General features: G+C 42.7%; 1 protein-coding gene across 5 annotated transcripts in view; it reads right to left on the minus strand.

Moving 5' to 3' along the window:
- The window catches only part of RNF130 (ring finger protein 130), a 111,316-nt gene that overhangs the window by 37,404 nt on the left and 53,498 nt on the right, over positions 1-20,414 (minus strand). For all 5 annotated transcript variants that reach the window (XM_045585784.1, XM_036450237.2, XM_045585783.1 and 2 more), the window contains one exon: positions 3,269-3,340. In XM_045585784.1, coding sequence (XP_045441740.1) covers positions 3,269-3,340 — 72 coding nt within the window. The remainder of the gene's footprint in view (positions 1-3,268; positions 3,341-20,414) is intronic.

Below are 20,414 nucleotides of genomic sequence, written 5' to 3' on the forward strand. Positions count from 1 at the left end.
CGGGACTGGACGGAATCAGGGCCTAAGTTTGCGTGGCTGTTTTGTCCTCACGGAGCAGAAGCAGGGCTCTGGCACACCTGAGCTCTGAGCTGGGAGTTGTGGAGAGCGGTCTCAGCCACAGCCTGTCACTGCCTCTTCGGCCCAGTCTCCCTACGCCATCAGGCCTGACCCTTCTCGCCAACTGCTTAGCCCACACGAATGGCCCTGTCCAGCGAGACTCCCGTGACATCTGGATCTCTAGGTTTCCCTTTAATGATAACTAAAACACAGAGGGACCTGGCAAGGTGTGAGAAAGCATAGCAAAAAAACTGCAAGAGAAAGAGAGTTATTGTAGTTACCTACAAGGAGCTTCCACAAGACTATCTGCTTATCTCTACAGAAACATTTCAGGCCAGAGGGGATTGGCATGCAACAATGAAGTGATGAAAAGCAAGGACCTACAACTAAGACTGCTTTACCCAGCAAGGTTCTCACTTAAAATTGAAGGAGAAAGAATAAGAAACTTCTCAGAAAAGAAAAAGCTAAAGGAGTTTATAACCACCAAACCAGTATTACAAGAAATGTTAAAGGGCCTGCTTTAAAAAGCAGAAGAAAAACCAGAAGAATAAAAGAAAAATAAATGGCAATAAATATGTACCTATCAACAATCACTTTAAATATAAAATGGCCTAAATAGTCCAAACAAAAAAACATTGGATAGCTAAATGGATAAAAAAAACAAGATCCATATATATGCTGTCAGCAAGAGACCCACCTCAGAACAACAGATACACACAGACTAAAAGTAAAGGGATAGAAAAAAGATATTTCATGCAAATTCAAGGGGGGGGGAAAAAGCTGGAGTATCAATACTTATATGTGACAGAATAGATTTTTAAACAAAGGCTATAGTAAAATACAAGGAGGGTCACTATATAATGATAAAGGAAGCAATCCAACAAGAGGATATAGCCCCTGTAAACATTTGTGCACCCCAAAAGAGGAGCACCTAAATATATAAGGCAAATCATGATGGACATAAAGAGAGATATCAACAGCAATGCAGTCATAGCAGGGAATTTCAACACCCCATTGACATCAATGGATAAGTCTTCTGGACAGAATCCACAAGGAAACATTGGTCTTAGATGATACACTAGATCAGATGGATTTAATTGATATTTCCAGAGCATTTCACCCCAAAGCAGTGTTTTAAGTGAACATGGACCATTTTTTAGGACAGACCACATATTAGGATACAAGCATCTTCTCTGACCATAACGGTATGAAACTAGAAACCAATCACAAGAAAAAAACTGAAAAACATACAAAGACATGAATGGGTTAACAGTGAGATCAAGGAAAAAATCAAAAGAACTCTGAAACAAACAACAAAAAAATGAGAATACAACATTCCAAAATCTGTGGACACAGGAAAGCAGTCCTAAGGGGGAAATTTGTAGCATTACTGACCTATCTCAAGAAACAAGGAAAATCTTGCCCTGGCTGGTGTGGCTTAATTGGCTGAGCATCGTCCTGTGTACTGAGTGATCTCCAGTTCGATTCCTGGTCAGGGCATATGCCCAGGTTGTGGTCTCATTACCCAATAAGGGTTGTGCAGAAGGCAGCCAACAGATGTTTCTCTCTTTCCCTCTCCCTTCCTCTCGCTCTCAAATCAATAAAAACATATATAAACAATCTAATTTTACACTTAAACTTTAAAAAGAACAAGAAATAAAGTCAGTAGAAGAAAGGAAGTAGTAAAGATCAGAGCAGAAATAAACAAATAGAATCTTAAAAAATAAATAAATAAATACAGCCTGGCCAATGTGGCTCTGTGATCAAGCACTGACCCAGAAACCAAGAAGTCACCAGTTTGATCCCCAGTGGGGAGGCATACAAGAGACAGTCAATGATTCTCTCTCATCGTTGATGTTTCTACCTTTCTCTTTCTCTCCCTTCCTCTCTGAAACAAAAACAACAACAACAACAACAACAACAACAAAAAAAAAACTAATACAAAAGATCAATGAAACAAAGAGCTAGTTCTTGGAAAAAAATAAACAAGGTTTCACAAACCTTTAACCAGACTCATCAAGAAAAAAAGAGGACTCAAATAAATAAAACAAGAAATGAAAGAGAAGAAACAACTGACACCAAAGAAATACAAATGATTGCAAGAAAATAAAAGCTGTGGTATATTTACACAATGGAATACAACTTGGCTGTAAAATAGAAGGAAATCTTACCTTTTGTGACAGAGAGCATTGTGCTAAGTAAAATAAGCCAGTCAGAGAAAGACAAGTACCACACAATCTCACTCATATGTGGAATCTAATGAACAAAATGAACTACAATAGAGACATTTTCATAGTAGAGAGCACACTGACAGCTTGTGGGTAGGTGAAGGAATTGAGTAAAATAGAAAAAATCCCACCACGTATGTACACAGACAACAGAGTGGTGATTGCCGGGGGGAGGGGAGAGGAGGAGGAGCATTGATGGGGTTGATAGAGGAGGGTACAGGGTGATACACTGTGATGGACAGAGATTGACTTGGGGTGGTGAACACCCAGTACAGTGTCCAGATGATGTATTGTGGAATTGTGCACCTGAAACCTATATAATTTTGTTAACTAGTGCCATCCCAATAAATTCAATAAAAAAGAAAAGAAAAAAAGAAATCATAGGAAGTCAACACATATTTGTGGCTAATAGTGTATAAATTCTCCATCAGAGTTCTTCCCAAAAGGATACTAGATGTTAGCAGAAGAAAACTGTTGAATACCATAAGTAAGGTAACGATAAGTCATCCAGTAAGCTAATAACAGCAAGAGCATTAAAGTCCAGGAAAGGTAGAGAACTATACGAGGGCTTCCAAATGGCAGGCATAGTAAGAATAAGATTTCAACCCAGCCAGTGTGGCTCAGCGGTTGGTTGAGTGTCGATCTATGAACCAGGAGGTCATAGTTCAATTCCTGATCAGGGCACAAGCCCAAGTTGTGGGCTTGATCCCCAGTGTGGGGCATGAAGGAAGCAGCCCATCAATGACTTTCATCATTGATGTTTCTATCTCTCTATCCCTTACTTCTCTGAAATCAATAAAAAAATAAAATAAAAAACATAGTAAGATTTCAAAGAGAAGCTAATTTAAAATAAAGCATTAGAGTATACTTGGAAAAAAATAATAGACTAACAAATGAGACACAATTGATATATTCTCTCCCACTAAATCAAAAGCAAATCTACGTTATGCTTTAACAGTGTTAAAGTTACTTCATTACTGTACCTTATCGCCCTTCTTCACTGTTCTGGTTGTCAATTTGCTGATGGCTTTCTTGGCTGCATCTCCAAGACGACGCTATGGACATTGCAAAGAAAAACAGACATTAGTGCAAGATCTCTGAATAATGTTATTTTAAAATAATTAAATGTATAACGTTCCTAGTATTCTATATCACTCTTCATGTCACAACATATGAGAGGGCTCTAACAGAGAATTAAAGGTCAGAGAAACTGGCAGTTTTCCCAGAGACTCAGTATTCTGGTTGAATAATTAAAAAGGGAATATAGCTAAGGGGCCAGATAGCATAATCACCACTGCATTTTGTATTCAACAAGCATTGGAAATATTACAGCACTATCAGACTCTACTTGTACATGTCAGAGCTCCCAATGGTTTAATTTGCTCCACGATGCCTTAAGCTCTGCCCTGGTAAAAGGAAACCTCCAATGCTCCCTGAAATAGTTCCTCACATTACCGGGTGTGGGAGAAGGACGTGGTCACAATTCTACTTCTGTCTCTGTCCCTACAGTGCTCTGCCATCTTAGGAAGGTCTAGCTACCTTTCCAGGGTTGAGTCATGTTCATTTATCTGAGAGTTAAGTCAGAGTCTCTACAGAAGGCTGGGCTGATGCAACTTTTTGCCAGGCACTGATAGCTAGCACTGCCAGACACCAAGAGCCCAAAGATGAAAAGACAGCAGACCTCTGATCTCGCAAAGCGGACCGAGTTGGGGACAGCCTCGTTCAGCTGCGCGTGCCTGGGGCTGGCAGCACTCCGAGGCAGGCTGGAGGGGAGAGGGCAGCGGAGCCATGCCAGGGGAGGCTCTGAGGAAACGCTGCTGGGGCTCAGGCGTGGAAGACGGAGCAGGAAGGCGTTAGATAAGGAAAAGCACAGGGTCACCAGGGGTTGCTGACAAAGAATCTAGCGAAGAGCAGAGGTGAAACGTGCAGGCTGAGCGTTATTCCCTGTTCAGATCAGAATGCTCTGGGAGTCAGAGCGCCCCACTAACAATTACACCGGGACGATGGGTGCAAAGGCACATGGGACAAATGGCCACTTGACACATAGCCAGATTGTGAACTGTGAAGCTAAAGAAGGAACACCTTGGTTCTATCCTGAGGATAAACAGTCATAAAACATAAAAAAATTCGGGGTAATTAAAATATGCAAAGAAAATAATTTAATGAACTTCTCTGCATCCATAAACCAGCTCCAAGTATCATTAGTTTATATTTTTCAGCTATTCTCCCTCTTTATTATATGAGGTTTTCAAAGCACGTCACAAGCTTGTATAATTTCATGTATAAAGTCTTCACTATATTTAACAATGGGCTTTCATCTGTGTCACTGTCTTATCTAACAAAATTAACAATAATTAATCAACCTTATCAAATACTCAGACTATACTACAATTTTCCTAGTTGTCTCCAGAACATCTTTCTATCATTAGCTTGTTTGAATCAGGATATGAAGTCCAAACACTGCATTTGGTTGCTATGCCTCTCAAGTAAGTCTCTTTTAATATGAGTCCCCTCTATAAGGTATGTACATATATCCTATATAATAAAAGGGTAATATGCAAATTGACGTAACGGCAGAATAGCTGGTCGCTATGATGTGCACTGACCATCAGGGGGCAGATGCTCAACGCAGGAGCTGCCCCCATCCTGCAGGCCCTGATTGCCAGATGGGGAACAGTGAACCGGGGGTGGTGGCAGCAGACACAGGTGACACCAGGCCAAGGCCCCCACCCTGCCAGTCGTCCCCCACACAAAGGGCGACCAGCATTGGGGATGGGGCTGGTGAGTGGGCAGGAATGGCCAACTTCTTGGTCCCTCCTCCCGACCGGCAGGCACTGATTGCCTGATGGCGAATAGGGAACCCGGGTGGGTGGCAGCAGGGGGATGGGGCCAGGAGCTGGGGAAGTTGTCCCTGATCTCAGGCCAGGCCTAGGGACTGTAATTCGTGCAGAAATTTCTTGTGCCGGGCCTCTAGTATAAATATATATGTAAATAAATATCAGCCTCACGGAGGTGTAACTGACTTGTAATAAACTGCATATATTGTGTACAATGTGATGTTTTTACACGATCTAAAAAACTGTCACTATGATCAAGATAGTGTATCTAGCTCTAGCTGGTTTGACTCAGTGGATAGAGTGTGGGCCTTCGGACTAAAGGTTCCCAGGTTCATTTCCAATTAAGAGCTTGTACCTAGGTTGCAGGTTCCTCCCAGACTCTGTTTGGGGCCAGTGGAGGAGGCAATCAATCAATGTGTTTCTCTCACATTAGTATTTCTGTCTTTCCTTCTCTCTTCTACTTTCTCTAGGAATCAATAAAAAATATTCTCAAGTGAGGATTAAAAGAAAAAAGAAAGATAGTGTATCTATCATTCCACCAATGCCCTGTGGTTCTTCTCACTCTCTTCTTCCCCCACCCTCCCACCCCATTGCCTATGACTTACTTTCTGCTACAAGAGCTGCATTTTCATGAGTTTTACATAAGTGGAATGATATTTACATAGATGGATGTACTACTTTGTATATGATTTCTTTTACTCAGTATAACTATCTTGAGATTAATCATTTCACCTCCAGGGTTAAGTTTATTCCCAAGTATTTTATCCTTTTTGGTGCTATTGTAAATGAAATTACTTTCTTTCCTTTGGGATTGTTTGGAGTTACTGTCTAACAGGACATATGCTGAAGGCAGTTCTGAGAACAGATGGGCCAGATGTGGGAACAGAGACAGACGGGCCAAAGCTGACGGCTTTGTCCGGGCCGCGGAGGGAGCAGAGCCGCGTTAAATGACGGGGAGATGCAGGAAGAGCAGCTTTGGGAGGATTCCGCTTTGGATGGGTGGCGTTTAAGGCCAAGGAGAAGGAGAACTGGAAGTGACGCCGGGGATGGCAGAGAGAGTCCTGGTGGCTTGATAAGAGCTGCTCAGGGGAAGGACAGGAAGAAAAGCCTGACTGAAGTGGCCTTCAGCTGGTACAGGTGGTGGTGCTGATAATTTTTAAAACCAAATGTCCTCATAAAACCACACCGAGCAGCTTTAAGAGTAAAAGCAAAGTCCTCAGACAGCTTCTTCAACAAAACCAGGAGAGGGCATGGCACCCCTGACTGCAGTGGTGGGGTCTGAGCACCGCACGGACACAGCATCCTGCATAGACACGGCATCAGCGCTGGCTGGGAGGGAGGGGAGGAAAGGGAGTCTGCTCTGACAGGGATGGGACTCCTAAGGGCCAGAGTTCAGATTGCTCAGGCTCCTCCACAGGGAAGTAAACAGAGCACCACGCGGTAGGCATGTCAAACTCAATCAGAGAAGGGGCCAAAATCTAAAATCCTGCCTAAATCGCTGGCCGAATGGTTTACTGAACAGTTATAAACTGTCATTGTGATGGAAACACAGCGGAGTGCAGTGATGACAGCGCGGTGCGGGCCACATTGCAAGGCCTGGCGGGACGGATTTGGCCCGCGGGCCTTGTGTTTGACACATGTGCTCTAAGGAGCCGAGATGAGGAAAAGCTAGGGCTTCCCCGGACCTGAGGATTTCAGAAATACCCAGCAAAATTAACCTCCACAAGGGAGAAAAGGGAGAAACAGCTGAGACATCAGGGAAGGAACCTGGGAGTAAAGGCAGAGATGCTTCCAACCCAGAGGTCATCTCTGATCGCAGCATCTGGAGGGGCCTTATGGAGCCTCAGCAGAGGACGGCACGCCACCCGCCCCACATGCAAATACAGGACAGCCACCCACTTACATGTAAGCAACATTCTAGATGCCACAGGGGAGAAAACGAACCAAATAACCCCACAGACAAAGAAGGCACAATGAATGTTTTGTTAAACTGCAGTTCTTTATATATTCTGATATGTATTCCTTATCAGATATGTTATTTGTAATAATTATCTTTTAAAGAAATTTAAGTGAGAAAAATATCAAGTACTTATATACTGAACACATTTTTCCCTCCCTCTCTCCCTCCCTCCCTTCTTCCTCCTCCCCTCCCTCCCTCTCATATTTCCACATCCACTGATGCCATCTGCCTCCTGCCAGGAGGACATCTCTTTAATGCTTCTGAGGTGTAGGTCACAGGTGATTAATTCTTCTAGGTTGTATACGCGAATTGCACCTTCACATGTGGGAGATATTCGAGGTGCGTATAAAATGGAAGGTGTTGCTCTAGCATTCTCCCTGGTGGTGATCTCAGGCGAGACAACCGCACTGTCCTCAGGCCTAGCCCCTTGTGTGTTTTTGGCTGACATGGCGCCCATCTTCTGTTGGGCTCCAATGACATATCTGTTGGGTTGCTTGAAGCTGTCCCAGAGCTCACTGATGGTCTGCTCATAGTTTTGTATAATTCACCATTTCATTTTTGGTAGTTTCTATGGCTATGATTTGATGTTCACAAATCATTTCTTCTACAACGCCTAATCTGCCATTAGTATAAGGTAGTTTACTTTTCCTTTCAGACACTAGTTTTTATCGTTACAATTTGGATTTGGATTTTTTTCTTGTAAACATTTTTGCTGTTTCTAATTAATAATTTGAATATATGTGTGATAGGCAGAGTAATGAGTTCCCCAAAAATGTCCAGATCCTAATCCCAGGAACCCATGAAAGTGTTGTTCCATGGCAACGGGAATTAATGTTGCAGGCAGAATTACGGTTGCCTAACAGCTGACTTTAAAACAGGGAAATTAGACTGCATTATCTGGGTAGGACCTATGTAATCTTAAGACCCTTGAAAATGGAAAAGTACAGGAAGTGGGCAGCTGAGGATGGCAGTGAGGACTCAGCCTTGAAGATGAAGAAAGAGGGCCATGAACCAAGGCATGCTGGGGGCTTCTCGAAGCCGGAAAGGGTGAGGAAACAGATTGGTGGCCAGAGCCACAGAGAAGAATGCAGCCCTGACAGCACCTTGATTTTCAGCCAGTGAGACCCATCAGGAGTCCTCCCCCGATGAATTGGGAGGTTTTGTGGTCTGGGACCAGGCATTGTTGCCTGGGCACTATTCCTTCGAATCCTTATGGATGGTTTTCTCCCAGCCTCAGGGAGCTTCCTCACACACCAGGGCTGATCAATAAATACTCTGCTAAATACCAACGGCGGTCCGACCCCCTACAGACCTGGGGCTTTGCTTTCCCTGTGCATTTCTCTGCTCTTCGGTAACTGTCCTGCGAATCTAGCCACCTCATCCGAGTTCCAAGTCAGGTGGTCCGCTGAGCTCTGCTCTGGTTTCCTCTCGGTGCACTGCGGACTCTTGCAAAACATCAAGCTAAATAATTCTCATCTCTTTGTTCCCCATTTTTCAGGAATCATCTGCCTTTGCTGTCTGTTGTCCAGTGTCTTGAAAACATTGTTTCATACCTTCTTTCTGTGTTTATTTTTCTTTTTAACTGTTCCAGGCAGGAGGGTGAACTGAGCCCATCACCCATCTTAGCCATGAGCAGAAGTCTCTACCATACACTTTTTAAAATGCGATTTTTAAAAGACAACACTGCGTTATTTGTCCTACACTCTAAATTTGGCTGCTGTTTCCTTCTGTGTCATTCTACTTGGTTCATTTCTTATAAGATGGTTGCTTGATTCAGGTTCAATTGCATCTCAACATGAGGACACAATGTTAGACTGTCCAACTTTCAGTGATATCAAGCATGATCAATAGGTTCAAAGCTCTGTCAGTGCGATCCATGCATTGTAAGTCCCATCAATCAGTATTTCAACTGATTTTAGCAGCCATCAATGATCACTGCCTAATACATCATTTCATTAAGGAATGCACAATGGTGATTTCTAAGTCTATAATTCATTTATTAGTTGGAATTCTTTTATAAAGAACTTTCCCTCATCAGCTAGTTGATTACTATGCAATATTATTTGTACAGAAAAAACCCCAGGATGAATCTTTTTTATTTATATTTTGTTTTATTTTTTAATCCTCACTCAAGGGTATTTTTCCATTAATTTTTAGAGAGAGTGGAAGAGAAGGGGAAAGACAGAAAGAAATATCGATGTGAGAGAAACACATTGACTGGTTGCTTCCTGAATGCACTCTAACCAAGGGCTTAGGCGAGGGAGGAGCTTGCAACCAAGGTATATGCCCTTGGCCGGAATCAAACCCAGGACCCTTCAGCCCACAGGCCAACGCTCTATCCAGAGCTGAACCAGATAGGGCAGGATGAATCTTCTTTAAAAACTTGATTTTTAGAATAGCAAGTTGGTCCTCTAACAACCTCCTGTTTCATTGGTCTGTCTCATTTGGATATAGCAAGCTCCTTTAAGATGGAACAAGGTCCTTTAGACATCATTTTAGTAGTTTCAAGTTTCCTTGCTTTATGAAACTACATTCACCTTACATATTTGCTGCCCTAAACCTTAAATAGGCCATTTCTCCAAGAATCCGTGGTTCCTTTGAGTGGGAAATGGCATTTAAAGATAACCCAGAGCAACTTAAAGGTGGAATGAGGGGGGCAGAGATTAATTATTTTATTAAGGATATAAAATGGTACTTTTCTAATTCTGTCATTCTCCAGTTATTAGTTGGAATCCTATACACAGGTGTACTAGTTATTAGGTTTTCATGGGCAAATGAGTGCTGCACTTTTTAGAAAAAGGAAAATAAAGGACTTCATATTGATATTTCCCATTCAAAACTAAAATTATAGGGTTATTACTTTAAAAAATTTTTTATTAATTTTTTACAGAGAGGAACGGAGAGGGAGAGAGAGTTAGAAACATCAATGAGAGAGAAACATCGATCAGCTGCCTCCTGTACGCTTCCTACTGAGGATATGCCCGCAACGAAAGTACATGCCCTAGACGGGAATCGAATCTGGGATTTTTCAGTCCGAAGGCCGATATGCTCTATCCACTGAGCCAAACTGGTTAGGGTGGGTTATTACTTAATTTCTTTGATTTTAATATCTTCTCTTATGCTGAAAATCTTGATTTTTAATATCATTAATATAATCACTTATTCATTTTATTCTAAAACAGACATATACTAGTTTCAAACAATCAATACTACTAACAATAAGACTCTAAACGCACTTAGACTTTTTAAAATATTTTAAAAATATATCCCAATAGAAAAGTAGTCAAAAAAATTTCCCTAAAACTATTCTTTTTTCCATCTGTTTATGCCACCATCTTGAAATATATTTAGTTTGTTTCCATTTATTTTCAATTTTGATTTCATTTCTTTAAAAATAAATTACCTAAAAAACTTACATGGTTCCAAAATCAACCTATAAGACCAGGTTCAGGAAAGTCTCACTTATCTCCTCTACCCTGCTCCCTTTCCTTTTAAAGTAATACCTCTTTATGTTAATTTTTGCTTTATCCTTATATTTTTTCCTTTGAAGTTAGCATATATGTGTATGTGTGCATATATGTAAATGTGTGTCATGTAATCCACATAAAGGAATGTATTTTCCTAGTTCCCCTCTTTCTTACAATAAACTAAAACTGTTCTGCATGAACCCCCAGCAGCACATAGAGATCTTACAGAACCCCCTCTTTTACAGGTATGTTCTACATCAGTGGTCAGCAAACTCAGTCAACAGAGCCAAATATCAACAGTACAACTGAAATTTCTTTTGAGAGCCAAAATTTTTAAACTTAAACTTCTTCTAACGCCACTTCTTCAAAACAGACTTGCTCAGGCCGTGGTATTTTGTGGAAGAGCCACACTCAAGGGGCCAAAGAGCCGCATGTGACTCTCGAGGTGTGGTTTGCTGACCACTGTCCTACACTATTGCATTTAGTGTATTTTACTGTGTAGAGTACAGCTTATTCAAGCAGATTCCTACTGATGGACATGTGGGTAGTCCAAGTCTTTTACTATAAATAATATCATGATGAACAGTATTGCATATATATAATTTTCAGTTTTTGTAAGTTTATCATTGGGCTATGTCTTTCAAATGGGGTTACAAAGACTAAGACAAAGGATAAGCATCTATCTAATTATGCTAGTTCCCATAAGAACTGTGTCATTCTGTGTTCCCATCATCATGTATAAGGATGCTTGTTTTCCCTGTAACTTTGTCAAGAGTGTGTTGTCAAACTTAGATTTTTTTAAACAAATTGATCAATAAGAAGTGGTATCTCCAATATGATTTTAAGTTACATTTAACTTGAGTGCAATTGACCACCTTTTTAACATTTTAAATATCATTTGAAATTTTTTTAAGTGAACTATTTTTTTTCTATCAGGTTTTTAATTTAAAAATATATATATATCAGGGACACTAGCCTTTTGTAAAAAGTTAAAATTATATTTTTCTAGTTTGTCATTCAATTATCTTTTTATTTTCCTTTAAAATAGTCATTTTTCTTCTATTTTACTTGGTTTTGAGCCATAATTCAAAGATTTCCATATTCACCTTCATAAAGGGAAACTTTATCCCATATTTTCTTCTAATATTTAAAGTTTTGTCTGGCCAGTGTTGTTCAGTTGTTAAGCATCAACCATAGTAGGAAGCATGCAGGAGGTAGCCAAGCAATTATTCTCTATCACTGATGTTTCTATCTCTCCCTCTTTTCTCCTCTCTGAAATCAATAAAAACATTTTAAAAAGTATTTTAAGTTTTATTGTTTATAATTAGACTTCTAATTAATTTGACATTTATCCTGTGTACACGTGAAGAATGAAATCTTATCCTTTTCCAGTCCCACAACCATTTATTAAAAAGTTCATCTTCGTCCTGGCCAGTTTTACTAAATGATCAGTGTCAACCAAAGGGTGTGTGTTTGATTCATAATTCGGTTGCAGGTTCCTTGGCCCTGGTAGGGGCATGTGCGGGAGACAACCAATCAATGTGTGTGTCTCTCTCCCCCTCCTCTCTCTCATTTCCGCTCTCTTAAAGTCAAAGGGAAAATATCCTTGGGTGAGGATTAAAAAAAAAAAAGTTAATTTTCCCTCACTGATTTGAGATGCTGCTTTCTATTACATATGGTATTAAATTTCCATATGCAGTTGTATTTTTAGATTTTGCATTTGTTCTATTGCTGTTCATTCATGGGTTTTTAACACGCTTTTGGGGGGGGGGGGAGTGTGTTCCCCTCAACCCAGCCCTCTCAGGGTCCGGGACCCTCAGGGGATGGCTTCCTTCCTCGGAGCTACAGCGCTGGTCTCCAGCTGCCTGCATTTTGGCCCCCCCCGATCTCCTTTTCCTGGAGCTCTTGGAGTGCCGTGCTGCTTGGCATCCATAAAGATCCTCTCTGGCCGAAACTGGTTTGGCTCAGTGGATAGAGCATCAGCCTGCGGACTGAAAGGTCCCAGGTTCGATTCCAGTGGTCAAGGGCATGTACTTTCATTGCAGGCACATTCCCACTAGGGGGTGTGCAAGAGGCAGCTGATCGATGATTCTCTCTCATTGATGTTTCTATCTCTCTTCTTCTCTGTAAAAAAAAAAAAAAAAAAAAAAAAATATATATATATATATATATATATATATATATATATATATATAAAGATCCTGTTTGTGGGTTTCTTTTTGGTGTGCTAGAAGCTCTTGTATTTTTAAAAAAAGATTTGGGAAGATTAAAAAAATATATCTACTGCTTCCCTGTTGTTTAGATCAGAATTCTACTGAAGAATTTTAAACACGAGATTCCATGTGAGATCTGAATTTTGGAGAATTCAAATCTGGCTTCCTGAGAAGAAGGTAACACAGCAAAGACAGGGGGCAGCGAGACCAGGTAGGGTCTAGTATTTCAGCGAGAAAAGAAGGGCCTAAATTAGGCAAATTGTAGTGGGGAGGGGACCGGACAAAGTTAAGAACCATTTAGGAGGTAAAAGTGATAGGACCCAGTGACTGACGGATGAGGGGGCAGGAGAAGGGAGTCATGGACGGCTGTCCCAGCCTCCTGTGAAGTGGTGACTGTGGGCGGGGCCTCACAGATGGGAATGTCAGAAAGAGGGGAGCCGGTGGGGGGAAGGGGGCAGGTGTGGCGCCCTCAGCGAGATGATAGATACGGATGCAGGCAGCGGTGCACATCAGCTTCCCAACACCTTTCTCTGTGTTTGATATTATTGTCAGATATCTTCACTGTCATGTTTTTCTCTGGACTTGGCTTCTGTGTTACCACCTTCTTATGGATCATCCCTTGAGTTTTTTTTTTTTTTTTTTAATATATTTTATTGATTTTTTTTACAGAGAGAAAGGGAGAGAGATAGAGAGATAGAAATGTCAATGAGAGAGAAACATCGACCAGCTGCCTCTTGCACACCCCCTACCAGGGATGTGCCCGCAACCAATGTACATGCCCTTGACCGGAATCGAACCTGGGATCTTTCAGTCCACAGACCAATGCTCTATCCACCGAGCCAAACCGGCTTCAGGCTTTTTTAAAAATATATTTTTATTGTTTTTTTACAGAGAGGAAGGGAGAGAGATAGAGAGCCAGAAACGTCGATGAGAGAGAAACACTGACCAGCTGCCTCTTGCACGCCCCCACCGGGGATGTGCCCACAACCAACGTACATGCCCCTGACCGGAATCAAACCCGGGACCTTTCAGTCTGCAGGCCAACGCTCTACCACTGAGCCAAACCGCTCTCGGCCATCCCTTGAGTGGTTAAACCCTTTAGACATTTCCCACCACTCTGACAGGTACACCTCGCTATGGCTGTGGTCTCGCACGTGACTCTCTGAAAGCCAGTGCCCCCCCCGCCCCCCACTGGGTTGTGATGCTGTTAGTGTCTTGCTGGCCCTCAAATATCTAAGGTGAAGCACAAATTCCTTTTGTGAAGATCATTTTTCATGAATGCCCCTTACCTTCACTTGACCACCACGCCATTAAGTTGCTGTTTTTCAAGGTGTGGTCCATGGGCAAATTAAAAAAAATTTTTTTTTTTTATCGATTTCAGTCAGAAAGGGAGAGGGGAGGAGAGAGAGAAACATCAATGATGAGAGAGAATCATTGGTTGGTTGCCTCCTGCATGCCCCAACTGGGGATGCAACCTGGAATATGCCCTGACCGGGAACTGAACCGTGATCTCCTGGTTCATAGGCCAACGCTCAACCACTGCACACGCTGGTCAGACTATGGACAAATGTTTTAAATCTACCATAAATGCTTAATAATCTGAAACAAAGATGACATTTATAGTAACTAAGACTTATTCAGTACATACTATATGCTAGGTGCTAAGCCCCTCACATGTAGTGACTTATATAATCCTCACAACCATTTTATGAGAAAGGAACTACATTATTTCCATTTGCAGAAGAAGAGACTGAGACACGGAGAGATTAAGTAACGAGCCCAGATCGAAAGCTGGTAAGCAGGTCTTATCCAAACTTCCCCAATCAGACTGGAGAGTGAGGTGTTTTGGGAATTTGCAGTTTTAAAGTGTGCCCTCAGGAAAAGAAGGAAAATGAGGATAAGAGAAGAGAAGAGGTGGTGGAAGAGGAGCAAGAGGCAGAGGAGGAAGAGCTGGAGCAGGAGGAGCAGGAGGGATACCTTTGTAATTGACCTAGTTATTAATAACAGGAATGGAGCAGAGAGAGGCCAAATATTAAGGCATGTAATTTAGGCGATTCGCCAGGAAGCTACAGCTTTACACTCTCCAGGGGTCACCAGTCTAGCCCCGCAGATCGATGGGGGACGGGCCTGGACAGGGAGCAGACAGACGCCTGTCGGGTCAAGTTGGAGGGACTAGCGGAGGTGCCTGCTTCAGTCACACCTGGGAAGAGGTCACTGGTCAAAGTAGGCCTGGCCCCTGCAAGTGAGCCAAGATGTGAGATGCTTAGGTCCCTAAACAAAGGTGTTTGCTCTCGGCCCCTGAGTGCTCCTGGCTCTCTTGGCCATCCTGCGTCCTTGGTTTTCTTGGGGCTCTTGCATAGGAGGTGTGCTCTCTTGGCTCCCCTGCATTCCCCCACGAGCCTATGGCTACACAAACCCCCACCTCCGCCACACACACACACACACACACACACACACACACACACCATGGACTGATGGACTGCAACTAGCCAGACACTGAACTAGCACCCTGCAGCCTGGCTGCGGCATGGAGCAGAACCTCTGGACACTCACTGGCTTTGCCTCTCGCTCTATTAAAGCACCAGGTATACTTCTTCCAGGACTGGATTAAGGGAAATGGGATCTTGGAAACCTAGGGATGCAAATAAAAATCACTATCCTCCGGCGTGCGTCTCAGAAAACTTTTTCTCAAGATATTGTAAGGACTCCATTCCCAGCACTTAGTGGGGAAAAGGATATTCCATGATAAGAGGAGAAACAGGAGGTGAAGTAGGAAGAGAAGGAGCAGGAATAGGAGGAAAAGAGGGAGGAGGAGGAGGAGGTGTGGGAAGAGAAAGAAGAGTGGGAAGAGGAGTGGGAGGGGAAGAAGAGAAGGAGGGGGAAGAAAAGGGAGAGGAGGAAAGGGAGGAGGGGTGCTGCCCCTATATGATTCTTTTGCATACTAACGCTTGAGACTCACTAAACTATGTATAAACAACTAACCCTAGTGCCTAAAGCATTTCCACTAATTCCTTTTCAGTACTTCTGACTGTGCCCTATTCATTAGGTAAGAAAACTACCCAAGTTTCCACCTTGCCCAACAGAATATCAGCATGGGACAAAGCCACAGGAATGCATCAGCTTACAAAGCAGAACACCCAAATCCAGGAGAGCTGAGATGACCTGTCTGAAGCTGGTAAAAGTGCTGGGACCAGACTCTGAGGTCTCCTGACTTTCTGATCTACATCTTTTCCATTGTAAATGCTTAAAGACCTGCTACGGATCGTAGGTTATCTATTTCACCTGGTTAAAGACACCAGCAATACGCTGTGAGCACTACTCTATATTGGGATGCAGAATGTCAGAAGCTGCACATTGGTAGAAAACAGCTCACACTGCTTATCTAACAGTGTGATTTATTCAAAGACAGACGCTCACGGTATACAGACAGGTCACTTCAATGAAACTCCCTCAGGTCCCTCTTTTAAGTTATTGGAACTCTCCCACAGAAACAGCATGCGATTGCTATCAGTATCCAGCTGGTTTCTTTTAAGCAATGGGGCAGTCCAGGTGCTGTGCGTGTGTCTCCCTGAGGGAAACTGCCTTGAAGACTGCAGCAGCTTGCATTCTCTCTCATCACTACCACCTTCCTGTCTGTCTCGAAAAAAGCATCCTCAGGCTTTTCCAAGGGAAACTTCTACCTATGCCCGATCCCCCAGCTCTCCACACAAATTGGCTTTATTAACCCGATCTTCTTTTGCTTTTCAATATTTCCCTTTAAGAGCTCCTTTCTCCTAAGCTTTTCCCATTTAAAAATAAAAGGTTGTACTGCTCCCCTGCTGAGAAGCCTTTGATGACTCCTTACAGCTTAGAGATCAAAGTTTAAGTTCTTCAGCATGAGGTTCAAGCCCTTCATCTTCTAGTGCTGACACACTCGTCCAATGTCAGTTCACAGCCTCCGGACTCCTCCCACACGCCTCATGTCATTCAGCTCTCCTGTCTCCTTTCCTCTCTCCACAGCTAGGCTCGGAGGAAAATAATGCCCTGACTGACTTTTCTTCCAGTCTCTGTGATGAATGAGTCTTATTCATCCTTTAAAATTCAGCACAAATGTCACTGCCTCCTCTGCGAAGTACCCTGACTTGTCTAGGGTAGTATCACTCTGACCTCACCAATAACTCTTATACCACACAATATTTTAATGACATATGAATGCTTTCCCAATAATTCAGTCCTTAATTCATTTAAGCATTTACTGAATCAGTGTGACATGCCAAGCCTGATATTAACCCCCCACCTAGTATTCTATATAATAAAAGGGTAATATACAAATAGATGAATCGGCAGAACTACTGAACAACCAACCAAAGTGTAATATGCTAATGATATACTAAGGTTGTTCAACTGCTCACTATGACGTGCACTAACCAACAGGGGGCAGATGTTCCAGTCAGTAGGTTAGCTTGCTGCTGGGGTCTGGCCAATTGGGACTGAGCGAGGTGAGGTGGACACTCCCTGGAGTCCTCCCCCAGTCCCTCCCTGGCCCTGACTGTACACCAGAGGGGTCCCTCAGCCTGGCCTGGGCCCTCTTGCAATCCAGGACCCCTCGGGGAATGTCAGGGAGCCGGTTTCAGCCTGATCCTGCAGGCCGCTCCCCTTTGGAGGGTGCCAGACACAGGGGTCATGACTGGCTGGTGAGTGCTGCTGGGGCAGTGCAAGCCTCTCCCAATCAGGACGGATTGGGCATGAGCCCATGGCAGGCACCGTGGGGCCAGGATGAGCGGAGAGGCAGGCAGGAGCTGCAGGCAGGGTTGGACTGTGGATTTCAGCCTGATCCCTGCAGGCCACACAGAGGGACCCCACCTGTGCACAAATTCGTGCACCAGGCTAATGTCTTAGAAACACTCTAATCTCAAGGTCATATTTAGTACTAGAAAAACAAAATCTTTAACTCTTGATATATAATGCTTAAAAGGCACATAGTCCCTCTATGTAGAGTGTTATTTATTTACGTAAATGGATCACATTAGTAGGACATAAAACAGAAAAGGCAGTAATTGTGGAATATTAAAAAAGTAGTAAAATAATACATTCTCAACTTAAACATCTATTTTCCTTTCCTAGTTCTTCTAGAATTGTTAATCCCTAATAAACACAATAAAATTCAATCTACCATCCAACAATGAGTGACAGAAGAAGCCTATTTCTTCTGACTACATAGTGTTTTCCTCGGGGAGAAATGACAGTGTGCAGAACCCTTCACTCCCCCCCCGCCCCGGCCCCAGCTTTGGAAGGGAAGACCTTTTGAACCCACCATTTTCCAAAGATCAATAGTCTATATGCAAGTATTAGCCTTCCTCTTCACTCTCACATGCAAGTGCATGCTCCAAATAGCTGCCTTTCAAGAGAAAAATGGGCAACAAAAATAAACCTGGGATATTTATTAAGTCAAAGAATACTGTATCACATTTTGGCAAGGAACATTAAAAAGTTTTAACCGGCCGAGCCAGTATGGCTCAGTAGTTGAATGTTGACGGAAGAACCAGGGGGTCATGGTTTGATTTCCAGTCAGGACATATGCCTGGGTTGCAGGCTCGATCCCCAGTGTGAGGCATGCAAGAGGCAACTGATCAATGATTCTCTTTCATCATTGAGTTTCTCTCTCTCTCTCTCTCCCTCTCCCTTCCTATCTAAAAAAAAAAAAAAAAAAAAAAAATTTAAAGTTTTAACCGTATGCATTTTCACAGAGACTTTTCATTAGAGGACCTTCTAAACTCAGGAGTCCATTAGGTTGTGGAATGTTTTTACATCTGCCCTATTCTTCAACGGTAACATTAAAATCTGTTGTTCTTTTGGGGAATCAAACTTGACTACCTTGGGAATAAAGGCATAATATTAACCATGTAATTCTGAAACAGCTTACATTTCTCAGAAAAACCTCAGGCACCCTTTCAATACAAACATACCAAACCTCCATCCTCTTTGTGTGACAACTGTCACAGACTTAGAGAATGTGACATTTAAGCTTCCCATGAGCCATCCTCTGAGCTATTTGCGCTTATTTTCATAAAGAGCAAACCACACGTCCTTAGCAATATACCGAAAAGCCAAAGCATTAGACTCTCATTTCACATGTAAAATGGTGTCAATGGTGTACACTGGCCGTGCTTAGAAGGTTACTTACTATAATGCATGGCTCTCGGTAGCATATTCTGTACAAAAGCCTCTTCGTGATGACAGTTTATGGGAGAAAATGAGTCTCTCCTTAAACTCAGTGTTTCCTTTGCCAATCGTTCTGGCTTCCCTTTTAAAAGAGATTTCTTATTAAACTTTAATAAACTAAGCTTTTTAAGCCACATAGTTTTATCGAGTGTTTCTCAACATCAGGAAAAACACAAGGAGGAAGGAAGGTCAGAACATCACTTTCCACCACAGCTGCGTCTGGAGAAGAATGCTCTGGAAGCCTGGTGCAGTCAGCTGCAAAACGAGCGCTGGGAGACCAGTCCCCATTTGTGGTGCGCCAGATGGTGACCACTTGGACCCGCACACACAGGTGTGGCCACGCTAATTAAAGAGCCGCTGTCAGACAGCAGGCTCCCGGGACAGCCTCGCTCTTCTGCAAGTCCTTGAGATGCTACATTCAACCCGCTGTTGTGAGGGCTTTCTGTCAAGTGCACCATTTTAGGGCAATTCTTGATCATTTTATTTTTAGTGTTTTATAATGGTAACATACTAAAAATCTTTATTTTTAAAAAAGGAATATAGCATGCTACTTAGATATCTGAAGTTGCATGGACAGAAACAGATAAAAGAGTTGACGGGGTGACTTATTTCTGGGAAACAGAGTTAGGAGTAGAAAAAGACTGGGCAAGGAATGAAGCCTTGTGCTACCATTTATTTTTTAAAATCATGCTCATGTATTATATCGGTTCACAATTTTAACTTAAAAATGAAGCAACATCATTGAAGAACTTCAACTGATGTCTAGTTTCTTCAAACGTCATTAGACAGAATTTGTCAGCTGCTTTTATGATTAATCTACAAATGCTGGCATTTTGCTAGTGTCAATCTGCCTCTGTATACCTCCATTCATCAGATTTTGATTTCACATCTATTCATTTTGTCAAAAATTCTGTAATACGGATGCATTCTATTTTAAGGCTGTAAGTTTGATTTCATAGATGTATATCAAATAATATTATCTATGGAAGTAGCATATTTTAGATAAGTTAACACTTTCATCTAATCGTTCTTCATTGCTTTGTTGCTTACGTCCAAGTCACACGTCATGTGAGATAGCAAGGGGATTCAGGCCACCCACTTGTACCTGAAACCCCTGGACTGAACACACGCAGGCACAGGAGCCGTGAGAGGAGGGCGTGAAGGGCCCTGAGACGTGAGGAGCACAGGCCAGTGAGTCCCAGGGCTTCCTAGGCCTCACACGTCCCAGACGACGCGCTGCAGAAGCCTCCATCTCACCTGCAGACAGACAGACCGACGGAGGGGAAAGCCTGACTTCTGTAGCTAGAGGACCAGGAATAGCGGCCAAAAACCAACGAAACACGCACCCCCTTCCCACAATGGCGGGAAGGGCCAGTGGAAGGTGGCTTTTCCACCACACCTTTTCTCAGAAGCAAGCTGAAGGCACCGATCTAACTGCCGTCCATAGAACA

This window comes from Pipistrellus kuhlii, unplaced genomic scaffold (assembly GCF_014108245.1).
Source record: "Pipistrellus kuhlii isolate mPipKuh1 unplaced genomic scaffold, mPipKuh1.p scaffold_m20_p_21, whole genome shotgun sequence".
Taxonomy (NCBI): Eukaryota; Metazoa; Chordata; class Mammalia; order Chiroptera; family Vespertilionidae; genus Pipistrellus; species Pipistrellus kuhlii.